Source organism: Suricata suricatta, chromosome 2, assembly GCF_006229205.1.
Source record: "Suricata suricatta isolate VVHF042 chromosome 2, meerkat_22Aug2017_6uvM2_HiC, whole genome shotgun sequence".
In the NCBI taxonomy this organism is placed as follows: domain Eukaryota; kingdom Metazoa; phylum Chordata; class Mammalia; order Carnivora; family Herpestidae; genus Suricata; species Suricata suricatta.
The window spans coordinates 29,124,504-29,138,480 of NC_043701.1; the positions used below are offsets into that span (position 1 = coordinate 29,124,504).

Genomic DNA, 13,977 nt, shown 5'->3' on the forward strand with positions numbered 1-13,977 from the left:
CAAGGCAAGCTGACCTAGGCAGGCTACAGAGTCAAATGCATATCAAAGAAGTGCCCCGACTTTGCCTCAGCAATCTTGGGGGATGGAGAACTAACACTGAATACGGTCTGGATCTTTTGTGCGCCTTGGCCACTCAGCCTAGCTCAGCAAGACAGTCGCCAAAGTTATTTTGACCAGGAAATGGCAATCTCCAGCCTCCAGATGCAAATCTTGTTTACTGGCTCACTCAACGGAGTGATAATCCTTGCCTGAGGCAGACAGAAAACTTGGCGGCCCCTACACCTTACTTTAGGGCACCTGGGTGGCTCAGTCAGTTAAGCATCTGACTCTTGATTTCAGCTCAGGTCATGATCTTATGATTCATGGGTTTGAATCCCCCGTTGGAATTCTCTCTCCCTCTGTCTCTCTGCCCCTCCCCACTCATGCTCTCTTTCTTAAAACAAATAAACAAAAATAATTGCCTTACCTTGCCTGTGCCTTCTCTCTGTTAAAGTCTCTTCCTTCGCTCCTGATGGGGAAATACTCAACCACTTCCGGTTTGGCACTGCCTGATTAGAATCAATTTTTGCTCAAAGAAACTCTTAAAATTTTCCACATGTGTCAGTTTATCTTTTTTTTATTTGTTTTTAATTTAATTTAATTTTTTAATTTAACTTTTTGAGAGAATGTGTGCATGCAACAGGGAGGATTGAGAGGGAGAGAGAGAGAAAGAGAATCCCAAGCAGGCTCCTCACTGGGTGGAGCTCCAATGAGGTGGGGGCTCAATCCTAGGACTATGAAATCATCATGACCTGAGCCAAAATCAAGAGTCATATGTTCAGTCCACTGAACCACGCAGGCGCCCCCCCCTCAGTTTATCTGTTAACAGAGGTGATAATGTTTATTTCCCTGCCTTTTATAATTTCAGTGTTTTTCAAAACATTCTGAGCTACAGTGTCTAACTTGATATCATGACATCTTTGTTAACAGATATTTCCATCTTTATGCCATATGATATGAAAAGAAACCAAAAAAGTCACTTGTCCATGGTCACTCAACTCTTAAGCATTGGAACTGGATCCCCATTAATCCTTTTTTTTAAATTTTTATTTAAATTCTAGTTAGTTAACATATAAAGTAATATTGGTTTCAGGAGTAGAATTTAGTGATTCGTCACTTACATATAACACCCTGTGCTCATCACAACAGGTGCCCTCCTTAATACCCATTATTTTTTAGTTCTTTTTCTCTTTCACCTGGGGAGAGAGTGAGCAGAGAATAGTAGGATCTGCCTCAGATACACTGACCTTCAACCAGAGCACCACCAGGTCCCCAGAGAAATATTACTATTTAACAAACTCTCTTTTCTCCCTATAAATTATTCATTATCGTGAGGCCTTTCTCCTGCCTGAGTCTCCCATCCTGAATTGGTCACTCTTCCCGATTGCTCTCTGAGGCATAGTCAGACTATATTTAGGACAGCAGATACAAGTTTGATTTGTCAAAAATCAGCTGGGAAGTGTGTTATAAGAAATTCACTATTAAGAGAATTCAAATATCAAAATTTGTGCATAATTTACACTTCAGACACCAGGGAAGATGTGCTGTCTTCCTACTACTTACAGCCAAACACTTTCTTGACCAGGAGAGATAGGAAGTATCGTTCGTGTATCCTTAGAAAACCAATGGAATGTGCTTATATTTGACTCCTCTAGAGGTATGAAAGAGAAACTGAAGGTTGCTAGCACAGAACGTGATACTTTAAATATTTGCTGATACAGAATATAATGAAGGAAGCACATAGGCTGAAGATCAAAACTAGGACCTATATATATTCATTCTGGAAAATATATATATATAATATAATCCATTTAAAGTGCTTGTTTTGAAGTGCTTGCAACTTCTTGGGTCAGGATAAACGCCAACATTTACTGACTACAAACTTTGGCCAGCACCATGGGTTTTCAGACACCTATTCAATTCTCACACATCAGGCTTAGTTTAGAAATCGAGGTAAAATTGGCCTATGACCTATACTAGTAAATGACGCAGTTGGAATCTGAACCACTGTGCACCAAAGCCCACATTTGTTCCACAACAAACCTATGCTCTATTAGACTTCTTATTCAACATATTTAACAGGCTTGGGGTCAGGAGGCTTGATGGAGATAGTTACGTATATTCCCACCAATATGCCGGGTCTCGGAGCCTCCTCTTAGCAAGTTTCTCTGATTGGGATGTATTCTAAGCAAACCGACAGAGACTCCATTGAAAGTCCCCAAGTAAGGATTAGAGATACCAAATGTAATTACATTTCAGAACACATTCTGAATGAGCAGAAGACCCATTCTGCTCTTCCAAGTCCATGTGTTCTTCTTAATGGTTATTTTGTTTCATCTATTATTTTGGCTCTTAAGTGAATTAGCTTCTCTTAGTGAATTTAATTGAAAGTTAAAGAACTTTTTTTCATTAAGATACTCATATATAACAAAACCTCAACTTATATTTTATTATTATATTCATTTTCAACCCTGTACATAAGTCTAGATGTCTGGTTTTACATTTTGAATAAGTCTCTGGAAAGTGCAAACATTGCCAAAGTACTGTTTGCCACGCAAATTTCCAACTTTGGTATAGTTTTTGTTAGAGAACATAAATCCTGTTTTAGAAAATGAGCTCATCCTTGTAGTGAGAATGCCTCCTTAGAAAAAAATGTACGAAGGAAACCAAAGGGAAAAATGAAACCAAAAGGCCACAGGCTCCAAGCTGATAACAGGAAGCACTTTTTATAATGTGAGTGTATCTAGCAGTTTCCATTTCAGAGGGTTTATGTATGTTTCCAATTCCATTAGGAAAAGAAACAGAATTTCTTCGAGAGAAAAAGAAGCAGAAGCTATTGCCACTATCTTGAAAAAATAAAAACAATAGAGAAAAACACCCATAAATTGATTAATTGTTTGATTCACAGGAAATTTAACATAACTTGCTTAAATATGAGCTTCATCAAGACTTCATTAAAATTTATCCAACGTAAGCAAATTAGAATTTGTTTAAAATTCTCTCAGTATGAACAATGTTTCACCTGTGTGCATATTTCATTATAAAAATCTAACATAGCTCTAATCAACTATCTCAAAGAAATCCACAGGCATTAAATGCTCATCAGGCAGCCCAACTAATTCTATGAAAATCACATACCTGTTAGTCTGCTGACATCATCTTCTGAGAGACTCCTGTGCAGGGACCCCTGTATTTAGATTCCCATCAGTATACTTTAAAAATATTTACCTTCAAATATGGTTGAAATTTAAAATACAAAAATGGAAATGGAAAAGCTCAATTTTTAGTAGAATTAATTTGTTAAGAGAAAAGAAAGAGAGGTTGGATGATGGTGACCAAGAAGCCAAGAGAGATGGGAAGTAATTAGAAAGGCATATTGGTTGGGAAAAGATGGACTCCTCTTCCTCCTGTTCCTTCTTCTTTCTTAAATAGGTGAGATCTTTCACAGGGTAAGATCCCGATGAGACAAATGAGCTGAAGAGAACAGGAGAAGTGGATGAGAACTGAAGCAGAGTCAATGTAGCAAGATGGAAGATGACTAGCAGCAGTCACAAGAACAGATTGTACAACAAGGGATTCAAGGGTTACGGGCACAAGAAAAAGATGGGGTGGAGGATCTGGGAGCTCAACAAAAATAAAAAAGATACGGAAGGACTTCCTCTCATTTTCTGGTCTCTGCTTTAGGTAGGCTTTCTCTAATCCTCAAAGTCATCATTCATTCATTCGTTTATTCATTGACTAGATATTTACTCAAGGCTCACTACATGCCAGGTACTGTTTTGGCCCTGGGGCCATAAGCAGTAAACACGTTAAATCGTGTACTTGCTCATAAGGAGCTTACAGTGTACGTAGGGAGAAAGACAACATATAAGTATATTTATTTGTCCAGAGTCCAAAATCTTAACCTCTTCCCTGTACTTACTCCCCGTCTAAGTCATCTCTCCACATCCTCAACTATAGCATGTCATTAATCCCAGCATCTTAAACTTTTTAAAAAAGGACTCAATCTGAATCAAAGGCCTTGCCTACAGATAAACTGGCCTGACTCTGACTGACCTATCCGCTTCCCCAAGTCTTGTCTCAATTCTAAAGGCAACAGCTTGGATGTCAGAGGAGAGGGAGAGGAACTCCACAGAGCTTTCATTCCAGACTCTCCTCATCCAGTACTCAGGTTACTGCAGCCATTATTTATTGCCCACCTGCTTCGTGAAGGCCAAACGGCAGAGTCTGTAAGGACTACGGGAATGAGGAAATCCTCAATGAAATTATATAATGGTTAATATTTATTGAGCACCTTCTATGTGTCAGCCACATAAGTGCTTCACAAGATTTATCTCTTTTAAGCCTCGTGTTAGCCTTGTAAGGTAGGTGATAAGATATCCCTTTTAGGTGAGAAAAATGTAATCCTAGAGAGATCAAGAAATGTGCCCAAGGTAGCAAGGTAACAACTGCTATTAATTTGACTCCAGAGCTCATGTGCTAAATTGTTCTGCTTTCTCCATTTTACCAGTTTCCTTGGGCTGCCATAACAAAGCACTACACAAGGTGGCTTAAAATAACAGAAACACATCGTCTCACAATTCTGGAGGCTAGGTGCCTGAGATCACGGCGTCAGCCAGGCCATGCTCCCTATGAAAACCGTAGGGGAATTCTTCCTTGTTTCTTTCTACCTTCTGGTGGTTTGCCAGCAGTATTTGAGGTTCCCTGCACAACTCCAATCTCTGTCTTCATCAGTACACGCCATGCTTCCCTTGTGTCTCTGTCTTCATTCGACTATCTTCATATAATGCCCGTCATATTGGATTAGGGGCCCATGATGCTCCAGTATGACCTCATATTAATTCATTATATCTATGACAACCATATTTCTGAATGTCAAATTCTGAGGTACTGGGGTTAGGATTTCAACATATCTTTTTTAAGGGGAACACAATTCATTCCATAATGCCAATGAATGGAAAGAGTATATGGAAATAGAATGAAGGGTATATCAAAATAGAATGAATATAGTATATGGAAATAGAATGAAGAGATCATATGAAAATAGAATAGAGAGTATATGGAAACAGAATAGAGATAGTATATGGAAATAGGATGGAGATAGTAAGCAAGAATAGAATGCGTATAGTATATGAGAATAGAATGGATATAATATACTAGAATAGAATGGAGAGTATATGGAAATAGAATGGAGATAGTATACAGGAATAGAATGGGTATAATATACAGAAATGGAATGGAGAGTATATGGAAATAGAATGAAGGGCATATCAAAATAGAATGAGTATAGTATATGGAAATAGAATCAAAAGATCATATGAAAATAGAATAGAGAGTATATGGAAACAGAATGGAGATAGTATATGGAAATAGGATGGAGATAGTATACAAGAATAGAATGCATATAGTATATGAGAATAGAATGGATATAATATACTAGAATAGAATGGAGAGTATATGGAAGTAGAATGGAGATAGTATACGGAAACAGGATGAAAAGGTTATATGAAAATAGAATGGAGATTATATGGAAATAGAATGGAGCATACAGAAACAGAATGGAGACAGTGTGGGGAAACGGGACGGATACGGCTAGAAAAGCACAGGTCTCAGTCCAATCCTGCCATGGTTATCAACTCCATTTGTTACTCTGAGAGGTACTTCCTTTCTGCGAGCTTCATTTTTCTCACTTACAAAACAAAAATCTCAAACCTAACAATCTCTAACTTGCTTCCAATTCTAATATACTCATGTTTCTTCATTTCTAAATAATTATATTGAAAAATAAGGAGACAAGGCCTGCCACCAGGAGGAGGAGAGATTCTAGTTTACAGAATGCTTTAGGAATGATTGTGAAGTTGTCTAGAGATATTGAATAGGGCAGACTCACTGGAGAGGACTCCAAGCAAAGACAGATGGTGCATTTGGTAACGAGGGAAAGGCTGGCTTGTGGATTACAAATAAAAGCAGAGTGGAACCTAAGGCCATAAAAGTACGTTGGGACATAGTAGAGTGAGAGAGATAGATTCTACTCAATTTAGTGGGTTCAATACAACAACTCCTGAAGGCTGTTGAGGAGAGAGATCATAGGTGTTGTACACATGGCTTAGAATATCCAGTAGATTGAAGGGGAACTATTTAGATTACTGAAATAGTCTAGGTTAGTGGCAGTGAGGATACAGCACTAAGACTATGAAGGTAAACTTTAAGATTTTGGAATATTAATTAGTTTTTATCTGGACTCATTTGGAGTCTTGGGAAAAACTCATCATATACCGGGAATAAAGGCTTGTGTGAAGGTGATATTTACTAAAATTACTTAGTATAATAAAGGGCCAAATGTACATCATGGTCTCCAGAGAGAAACCAGACACCAGAGTTGGAAAAGGAACAGCATGTCTAAAGGCAGTATATAAACCACAAGGAGGACATCTAGAAATGTGCCAGAAGCCAGGGAAATGGAGAACAGACTGGGAAACAAAACAGAAGTTGAGCTGGGTTGAAATGAATGGTTCTAAATAAGGGTTGTGAACAAGGCAAGAGTGTGTGGCCATTATACAACAGCATAAATATAGTTAATACTACTAAATTATATACTTTAAAATGATGAAGAAGATAAATTCTATATTTTATAGGATTTTTTACTACAATTAAAAAAATTAAGGTAACAATTAAAAAAAAAATAGAAAACCTGAAAAGTGTTGTGACCTTTCTAATTGGGAGTTGACCACGTGGATCAGTGATAGGCGACAGATTTAGCAAGGAGTCAGGCCAATGGATTAGGTGAGGGGCAAGGTAGAGAGAAAGCAAGTAGTATCAAATATAACTCTAAGGATTAAAACCTATTCATCCGGGAGATTAGGGATTCGAGAAGTTCTTGTCACAGAAATAGAGAGGTCAAGAGGAGTCACTGATTCGGGTATGAAAATTTTGAAAGAAAAATATTTGAGCTTAAATAGTTTTCATTATTCCTCCATAAAAGATAGCAAGAAATTGGATTTGCAGATCTGGGGGTTCGAGAGTGAGATCCAGGCTAAGAATATACCTATAGGTTATCCTTACAGGTTGAAAATTAACAGTACATAAAGTTGATATAATCACCAAGGAAAAGTACAAGACAAGACAACTGAAGGCCCAAATACACTAACATTGCCAATATCTACTTTTAGCATCAGAAGAAATACAGCCTGAAAAGACACCACCAGTTATCCATAGTGGTCAGAGAATAATCCTACTGTGGCACGGAATTCAAAAGGAAAGTTTCAAGAGACGGTTGTTGGCCAATAGGGTGAAATGCTTCAGAGAAGAAGGATGTACTCTGGAAATAAATCATTTCATCTAGTAGCCAAGGGGTCAGTGAAGACAAGCTTCAGTAGAAAAGCCCAAATGAAAAGGAGAAGGGATGGGTGAAGCGGCCAGGAAGTGAATCCAAAGAGGACCAGCCATAGCTTCTCTGAGGGAAAGGAGAGAGGGAGCACACTGGGTTCAGTGGACTGCCAGGTACAAAGAACGCTTACTGTTATAGGTCATGAGTATGTTTACTGGCAGACGGCATGGCCCACTGGAAAGGTCTGAAATGGCACTATTGTAACTAATAGGGAATAACGCTGGAATCCCTCTGGAAAAGGTTGAGAGGAGGTGTTCAAGAACACAAGCGGAAAGTAAGATTTGGCAAAGGAGAGGCATTGGGAAACAGTCCTGGAACTACCTTTACTTCTACCCTCTCCAGTCCATTCTGCAATACGTGTTCTGGAGTGTTCTCTACAACATAAATCTATTCATGCCACTTTTTGCTTACCACTCTTCAGGGGTCCCCTGTTGCCTTCACGATAAAATCCAGATTGTTTACCAAGCCCACATTCCCACATCTAGACCCCGCTGAATTTTCTACCTTATTTATGTGCCTTCCTGCCCTGCTCCCCCATCAAAGTGCACACACAGAGACACACACACAGGCACACCACGCACACCCCCCCCCAACATAGTGAATACTTTGAATCCTCCAGATCTATGGCACCATTGAATTTCTTCTTTGCGTATCTGGCATTATCTGCTTATAATACATTTCTCTTTCTCCACCCTTTCTAGTTCCTTCTCATCCTTCAAAATGTTCTGGTAGAGTTATGGATTCCCTAGCATTTATTTAATTACTTGTCTGTCTTCCAGTACCATTTCTTTCTGTGTCACCAGTACCTAGTAAGAGTCTGGCACCAATAAACTGCTCCATAAATAGTCACTGTAGGAATGAAAAAAATGAAAGAATGAATGGATGATATGGATTAGGATGAGAAAGGGTAAAGATGAAGCAAGAATTTTTTTTCAATTGGAGAGGAGAGTTCCCAGTAAGGCAATTACAAACATTTCACTGAAAGAGGGCGATGCCATTTCCCAAGGGTAAGAGCACATTTCAACATTTTCTGTGACTTTTAGAAGGCAAAATTAGCATAACTCTTGTATCAGCTGCCAGATCACCTTGCCTCACGTCCCCCTCCAGTGGATATCACAGTGTGCCACGAGGTGGAAAGCAATGGACACTGTGTTTACCACTTGGGCCACCACAGACCTGGGAGTGTTCCTATGCACCATACTGACGGAAAAGGAGGGCCCACCTTCGCCCTGGCAGAACTGCCCCCGCTGAGGTCCAGCCTTCCCCAGTGGCCGTCCCAAGAGTCCACGTTAACGCAACGTGGTAGTAGCTTGCAACAGCTCTAACCAATGAAAGACAGAAGAAGGGAAAAGCCAGGAGATCAACCACTTGCCCCTCCTGCCCCTTCCCCACAATGCCTGTTCCTACAGCCTCTCTGGTTGTGTCTCCCGTAAATGCACCCATTTGTGTTTCTCTCCCTATTCCTGCCCCCACTATTCTTTGGTCTCTGGGATCACAACATCCAATCAAGTGTCAGCTTGTATTTGCCTCAGGTTCTGTTTATAGAAAACCTGAGCTAACCAATCAATTTTTAGAAATTTTCCAATGTTAAAAATATTATACATTATTAGACACACAAACAAAATTACATAGAGTATATTTGTATGAAAACACTCAATTATTTGCAGAGAATTATGGTTGGATCCTGGGAAGAGTAGTTGTAGCAAACAGTCATTGAAGGAGAATGGAGAATCCAAAGAAATGGAGAATGACTAGTCAAGCAACGAAGAACTAGAAATTCTCCATCTGGAGCATCAATGGGAGATAATCAGGAACACATGGCTATGGTGAGCATAAACATAGTCTGCAAATAGTAAAGTTTCCATTCAAGGAGCAAACACTAAGGACCTATACTGAATATATTTTCTTCCATTGTGTCTGTTTATAACTTAATGTGTTTCTTATGTTGTGAGATATTAAAGTGTTAGATTCCAGGAAAGTAAATAAATCTGCTGAGTGATCTACTTCTGTGAAGACAAATGAAATTGTCTTCGGTTTAGATCGTTAAGTTGAAATAAGTTTAAAACATGGCAGATTATCAGCTCAAACTTAAACTAACGTTGAGAGGAAACCCAGAAGAAATGACAAAAGTACAGCTGCTTAGCAAGGTCCTTTTGGAAAGTTCAGATGGAAAAAAGAATTAAGATTTGGCCAGAAGAGGGGGAGTACTCCCTCACTACGGAAAGTTGGCGCGTACTGGGCCATGATCTCAATCTGTATTGAAAACAGTTTAGCCAGTGAGCCAGGTCCCAGCTGTAGAGGTGTAAAAAGGTCCATCTCCCACCTTTAAATATTTGGTACCTCAGACTGATAGAACACAAAAGGTCTCTCAGAAAGAACTGCAACCAACAGACTAGGAAATAGTTACTGCTTATTCACGACAGTAAGAAATATGCTGTGAGTGTGTTTTCGTTTCTGAATGTTTATCCATTATAGAGACTACAGCATTCACAGTAACTTTTTCAAACGTCCTCACATGGATCAAGATTTTTGTCTTCCTTTTTCAGATTTATAATTCCAAACCCAACTTATACTTCCCGGAGGGGCAAATAAAGTTTAAATGCATTGCTTTTTAAGCACTTTGTTTGCTTCTTAGTTTTTCTTCAGGTTGGACTATCTGAGGGATGATGATTTTTCCCAGACTACTGTGCATCTGCACATGCACAAAATGTTGTATGCAATGTCTGCCTTGGGTGGTCATCTTAAAAGTTCAAATACTTCCCGGAATCCATGAACCTTAGGTCAAAATCAGCTATTTTAAGTAACTTTTAAAATCACTTTAAAATGGACGGATACTAATAAGGGAAAGAAAAGTGAACGTTTTACCTAGAAAAGTGACATTTTGGTTTGTAAATAAAAGTAATATCAAAGCCCTGAATTTCTAGATAGAAACAATGCTTCTATGAAATGCCCAAAAGCTGTATTTAGGTCTTGGGGAAAATCTGTGTAAGCATGTTGTTAGTTTTTTAGTGAACTTCATAAGGTAGCTCTTTTTGAGAATGATCTACATATTGATCCCAAAGACATTTGTTTTTTTCACTTTAACTATCTTCAAGAATGCTTAATCTTCAAGACTGGATTATTATTTGATTCTTGTTTTGGAACATGTATCACAAGGAGAACTAAGTTATATCTGGGTTTAACTAACTTCCACATGATTCTTTCTAGTTTCTTTTCTCTCTCTAATAAAAACTGGCTCTAAACCAAAGGCTGACACAAGTTAAAAAGAGAGAGAGATGACAAATGTTTGGGAATTCAGTTTTCATATCCGGGCTTCTAAATTATAACTCTGAATTGAGAATCCTGCTTATGGTTAAAATATCTAAGACTGTGAATAATTTGGGGGAAAAATCATGTGATTGGCATTTTTTTGTGGGTGTCAAGAAATTCTAGAGTGAATGCTTTACACAAGCAGCCAATAAGTTTCAGATGGTTTATAAGTAGCAGGAGAACCAAAGCTGAAGCGAGATTCTCTGCCAAATAACAGTGAGCATATGTCTAAGTTACAGGCAAAAGCAGGAGTCACGTAAAGTCAATCAGGGAGTAAGTAAGGCTGTGAGTTAATGAATGAAAACCTTTCATCTATAATTCTTAGCAAAACTGTACGTATTTAAAGAGCAAAACCTTCTCAATTACTTTTAAAGAAAACTATATGTGTTAACACTGGGGCGAAAAAACCAAGAAGTGACTTTCCAAGTCACAGGTACACCCATTAGAAAGTCGATGTATTCAAAACAATGCAAATAAAAATTGATGTGAGTGCAAATGAAGAAAACATACACATTCTTTACGGACTTCAGAAGCTTTAATAATTGATTCACACTTATCAGTTGACATTTTATCCAGAAGTGTTTCTAGTGACACTCCCTCTATTCTTTGCCATATTTCTTGGTCAAGATGTTTCTTGACATTGATCAGCTAAGTCACTCACTTAATGTTTAAAATATTTTTTTGTTCTAACTTACTATTATTTTGTGGTTCATTAAGTTCTTACAGTTGTGTTTTCATGAATTGTTATTAGAGCTTTGAACTTACTCTGATTTAAGCATCAGTCCTGTGGTAGGAACCGAGCGGATGTCCCATGTCACATGCTAGCCCTGTGGCCTGCCTAAACATCTTTGAGTGTCAGTCATCTTAACTGAGAAATGATGACCGTCACACCTCCCTACCTGTCTCACAGGGTTATGAGTCTGAAAAGAAATACATAAAGGAGGTTTTTTAAACATTTTTTTATGTTTTTTATTTATTTTTGAGAGATAGAACAAGCAGAAAAGGGCCAGAGAGAGAGGGAGACACAAAATCTGAAGCAGGTCCCAGGCTCTGAGCTAGCTGTCAGCACAGAGCCCCATGGGAGGCTCGAACCCACAAACCGCGAGATCATGACCTGAGCCGAAGCCAGACATTTAACCGACTGAGCCACTCAGGCGCCCCCATAAAGGAGATTTTGAAACAAGAGGGTAGTATTGCTGGAGGTGTCAGCAATAATGCAGCATGAGCATATATTCGACAGGAAATCTGCTCCCAGCAATAACCACATTCATAGGCTTTACCTAAATCTACTGCAGGTATAAGAAAGTACTTAAAGATTCCGATATTATCTTGCTTTACCTCTTGCTCTAGCATAGAAATCAGAAGTTTTGCTACTATGGATTTTTCCATGTGTTTTTTTTTCTATTTTCTTTTTTCTTTTTTAGGCTGGATTATATTAAAGGTCATCATTTCACTGATGTGTGTTTTGTGCTTTTATGTGTTTTGTGTTTATTCCGACACCTAACAAAATTAGTAACTTGAAGGTATAGAATCATCAACATTTCCCAAATTCTATAAACTATAAAATTCCAGGTGTCAGTTTTTTGGAGTAAATGTATTATTCCATTCTTTTCAATGGTTCAGAAGTAACGATGTTGCTTTAAAAATGCATTCACACAGAGAAAACTCAATTTAATCAATTATAAAATGGAATTCTGGAATACCTTTGAGTCTGGAATGGTCTGGTCACTCATACTGACTACCTTGAGGAAACCTTGATCAATGCTGATCAAATGTTATGAATCTTTGATTTATGTCCCTGAACTGTAAATCTACAGATGTCTTAGAATCCTAATGTTTTAGAAGGAAGTTATATCACTCTAATGTCCTCCAGATTGTTGCTGAAATGAAGTAAAATTCTAAGAGATGAAATAATAGCCAGGACTTTCTGGAAGTAAATAGAAGAAGCTGAAGCTAACATGTAGCTCACTGTCCTAAGGTCACTCTCTGGGCCGACTATACTCTGGATCCCTTTCAGACCTCTTGGAAGTTAATTTTAGTTTTACAGAAAGGACAGAGAGAGGCTGACCGCTCTCTTTGCAGGAAATGTCAAGGTTAAGCTTATGACCCTCTTACCTCTCTGATTTTCTGTGCATTGCCGGAGAGAAGGAAGCACTGTTTGTCCAGGAAGGCTCCTTTCTTGCATTTGCTTGCTTGGGTCTCGGTGGGTGTGTTTGGGGCAGCCCCAGGGACAGGGGCTGTGAGCTTCCTCGTCCCTCGGAGTGTCAGGGTCTGGTAGAAGAGACAGATGGCCACCACCAAGCCCACCAAAAAGGGCCGCGGGCAAAATCGCCGACGACAAGGGAACACTGGACGACAGACCATGACCAGCTCAGCTTCACTTGGCCCCTGTCCACGTCGCCGGAAAAGTCATAGCAGCTATTTTTTGTCAGCATGAAAAAATACAAGTCAGTCTTCTTCCACAGTTTAAATCAAGATTGCTCCATCGCCGCTTAAGAACTTTCCGAAGGATCATGCCAAAGAATCATAGGTCCCAAAAGTCTGAGGCGGTTAAAAAGATCCCTTCCATGGATGACAGTGAAAAGTGGCCGGCCTGGGTTTAAAAAAGACATCAAAATAATAATAGTGGTAACTAATAACCTGAGCGTAACCCCCGGGCTGCCAAACTGCTGCTTCCGGTGATGACTTATTTTCACAACATCCTTAGACTCGCAGCAAAGACTTTGCAGGGAAAGAGAAAACAATACCGAAGTAAATCTGGAGTCTACAAACAGCCCTGAAGAGCGCAGTAGGTTAAAACCAAAAGTGTCTGTTGCACCGCGGGTTGCAGGCCAGCTTGCCCGAGCAGCTCCTCATTCTCCTCCGGGGTTAGAGCAGTTCTGTTTCCAGCCTTTCATGGTCCTTCACTGCTTCCCCTCACTCCGTTTTAAACTGCCACTTTCCTGCAAGCATGCACGGCTTTTCACATAAAAAGGGAATGCACAGTTTGAATGGACATGGTTACTGCTAGGGTTTTGCTTGTATTTGTCTCATTCCGCTTCAAGTTCAAAGTTCTGTGTACTTACTCAGTTTTCATCCCTTCAGCCACCAAAAAGTTTCCACGATCCCCTAATGGATTGTTGATCAAAAACACTCGGAAGGAAACACCCAGGGGTGTGACTCCAGTTCATCTCCCCCACGCGGACGCACGCCCGCGGGCACAGCGCCCCCCGCACGCGCGGCGCTCCTGGCCGGGCGCTGGG

The 13,977-nt window shown here is 39.5% G+C and overlaps 1 protein-coding gene across 1 annotated transcript in view; it reads right to left on the minus strand.

The window, feature by feature from the left end:
* Positions 1-13,268, minus strand: part of CPED1 (cadherin like and PC-esterase domain containing 1) — a 275,534-nt gene extending 262,266 nt beyond the window's left edge. Inside the window, exon 1 of the mRNA XM_029918194.1 lies at positions 12,851-13,268. Coding sequence (XP_029774054.1) covers positions 12,851-13,099 — 249 coding nt within the window. The 5' untranslated portion in view covers positions 13,100-13,268. The remainder of the gene's footprint in view (positions 1-12,850) is intronic.
* Positions 13,269-13,977: the final 709 nt, after the last annotated feature.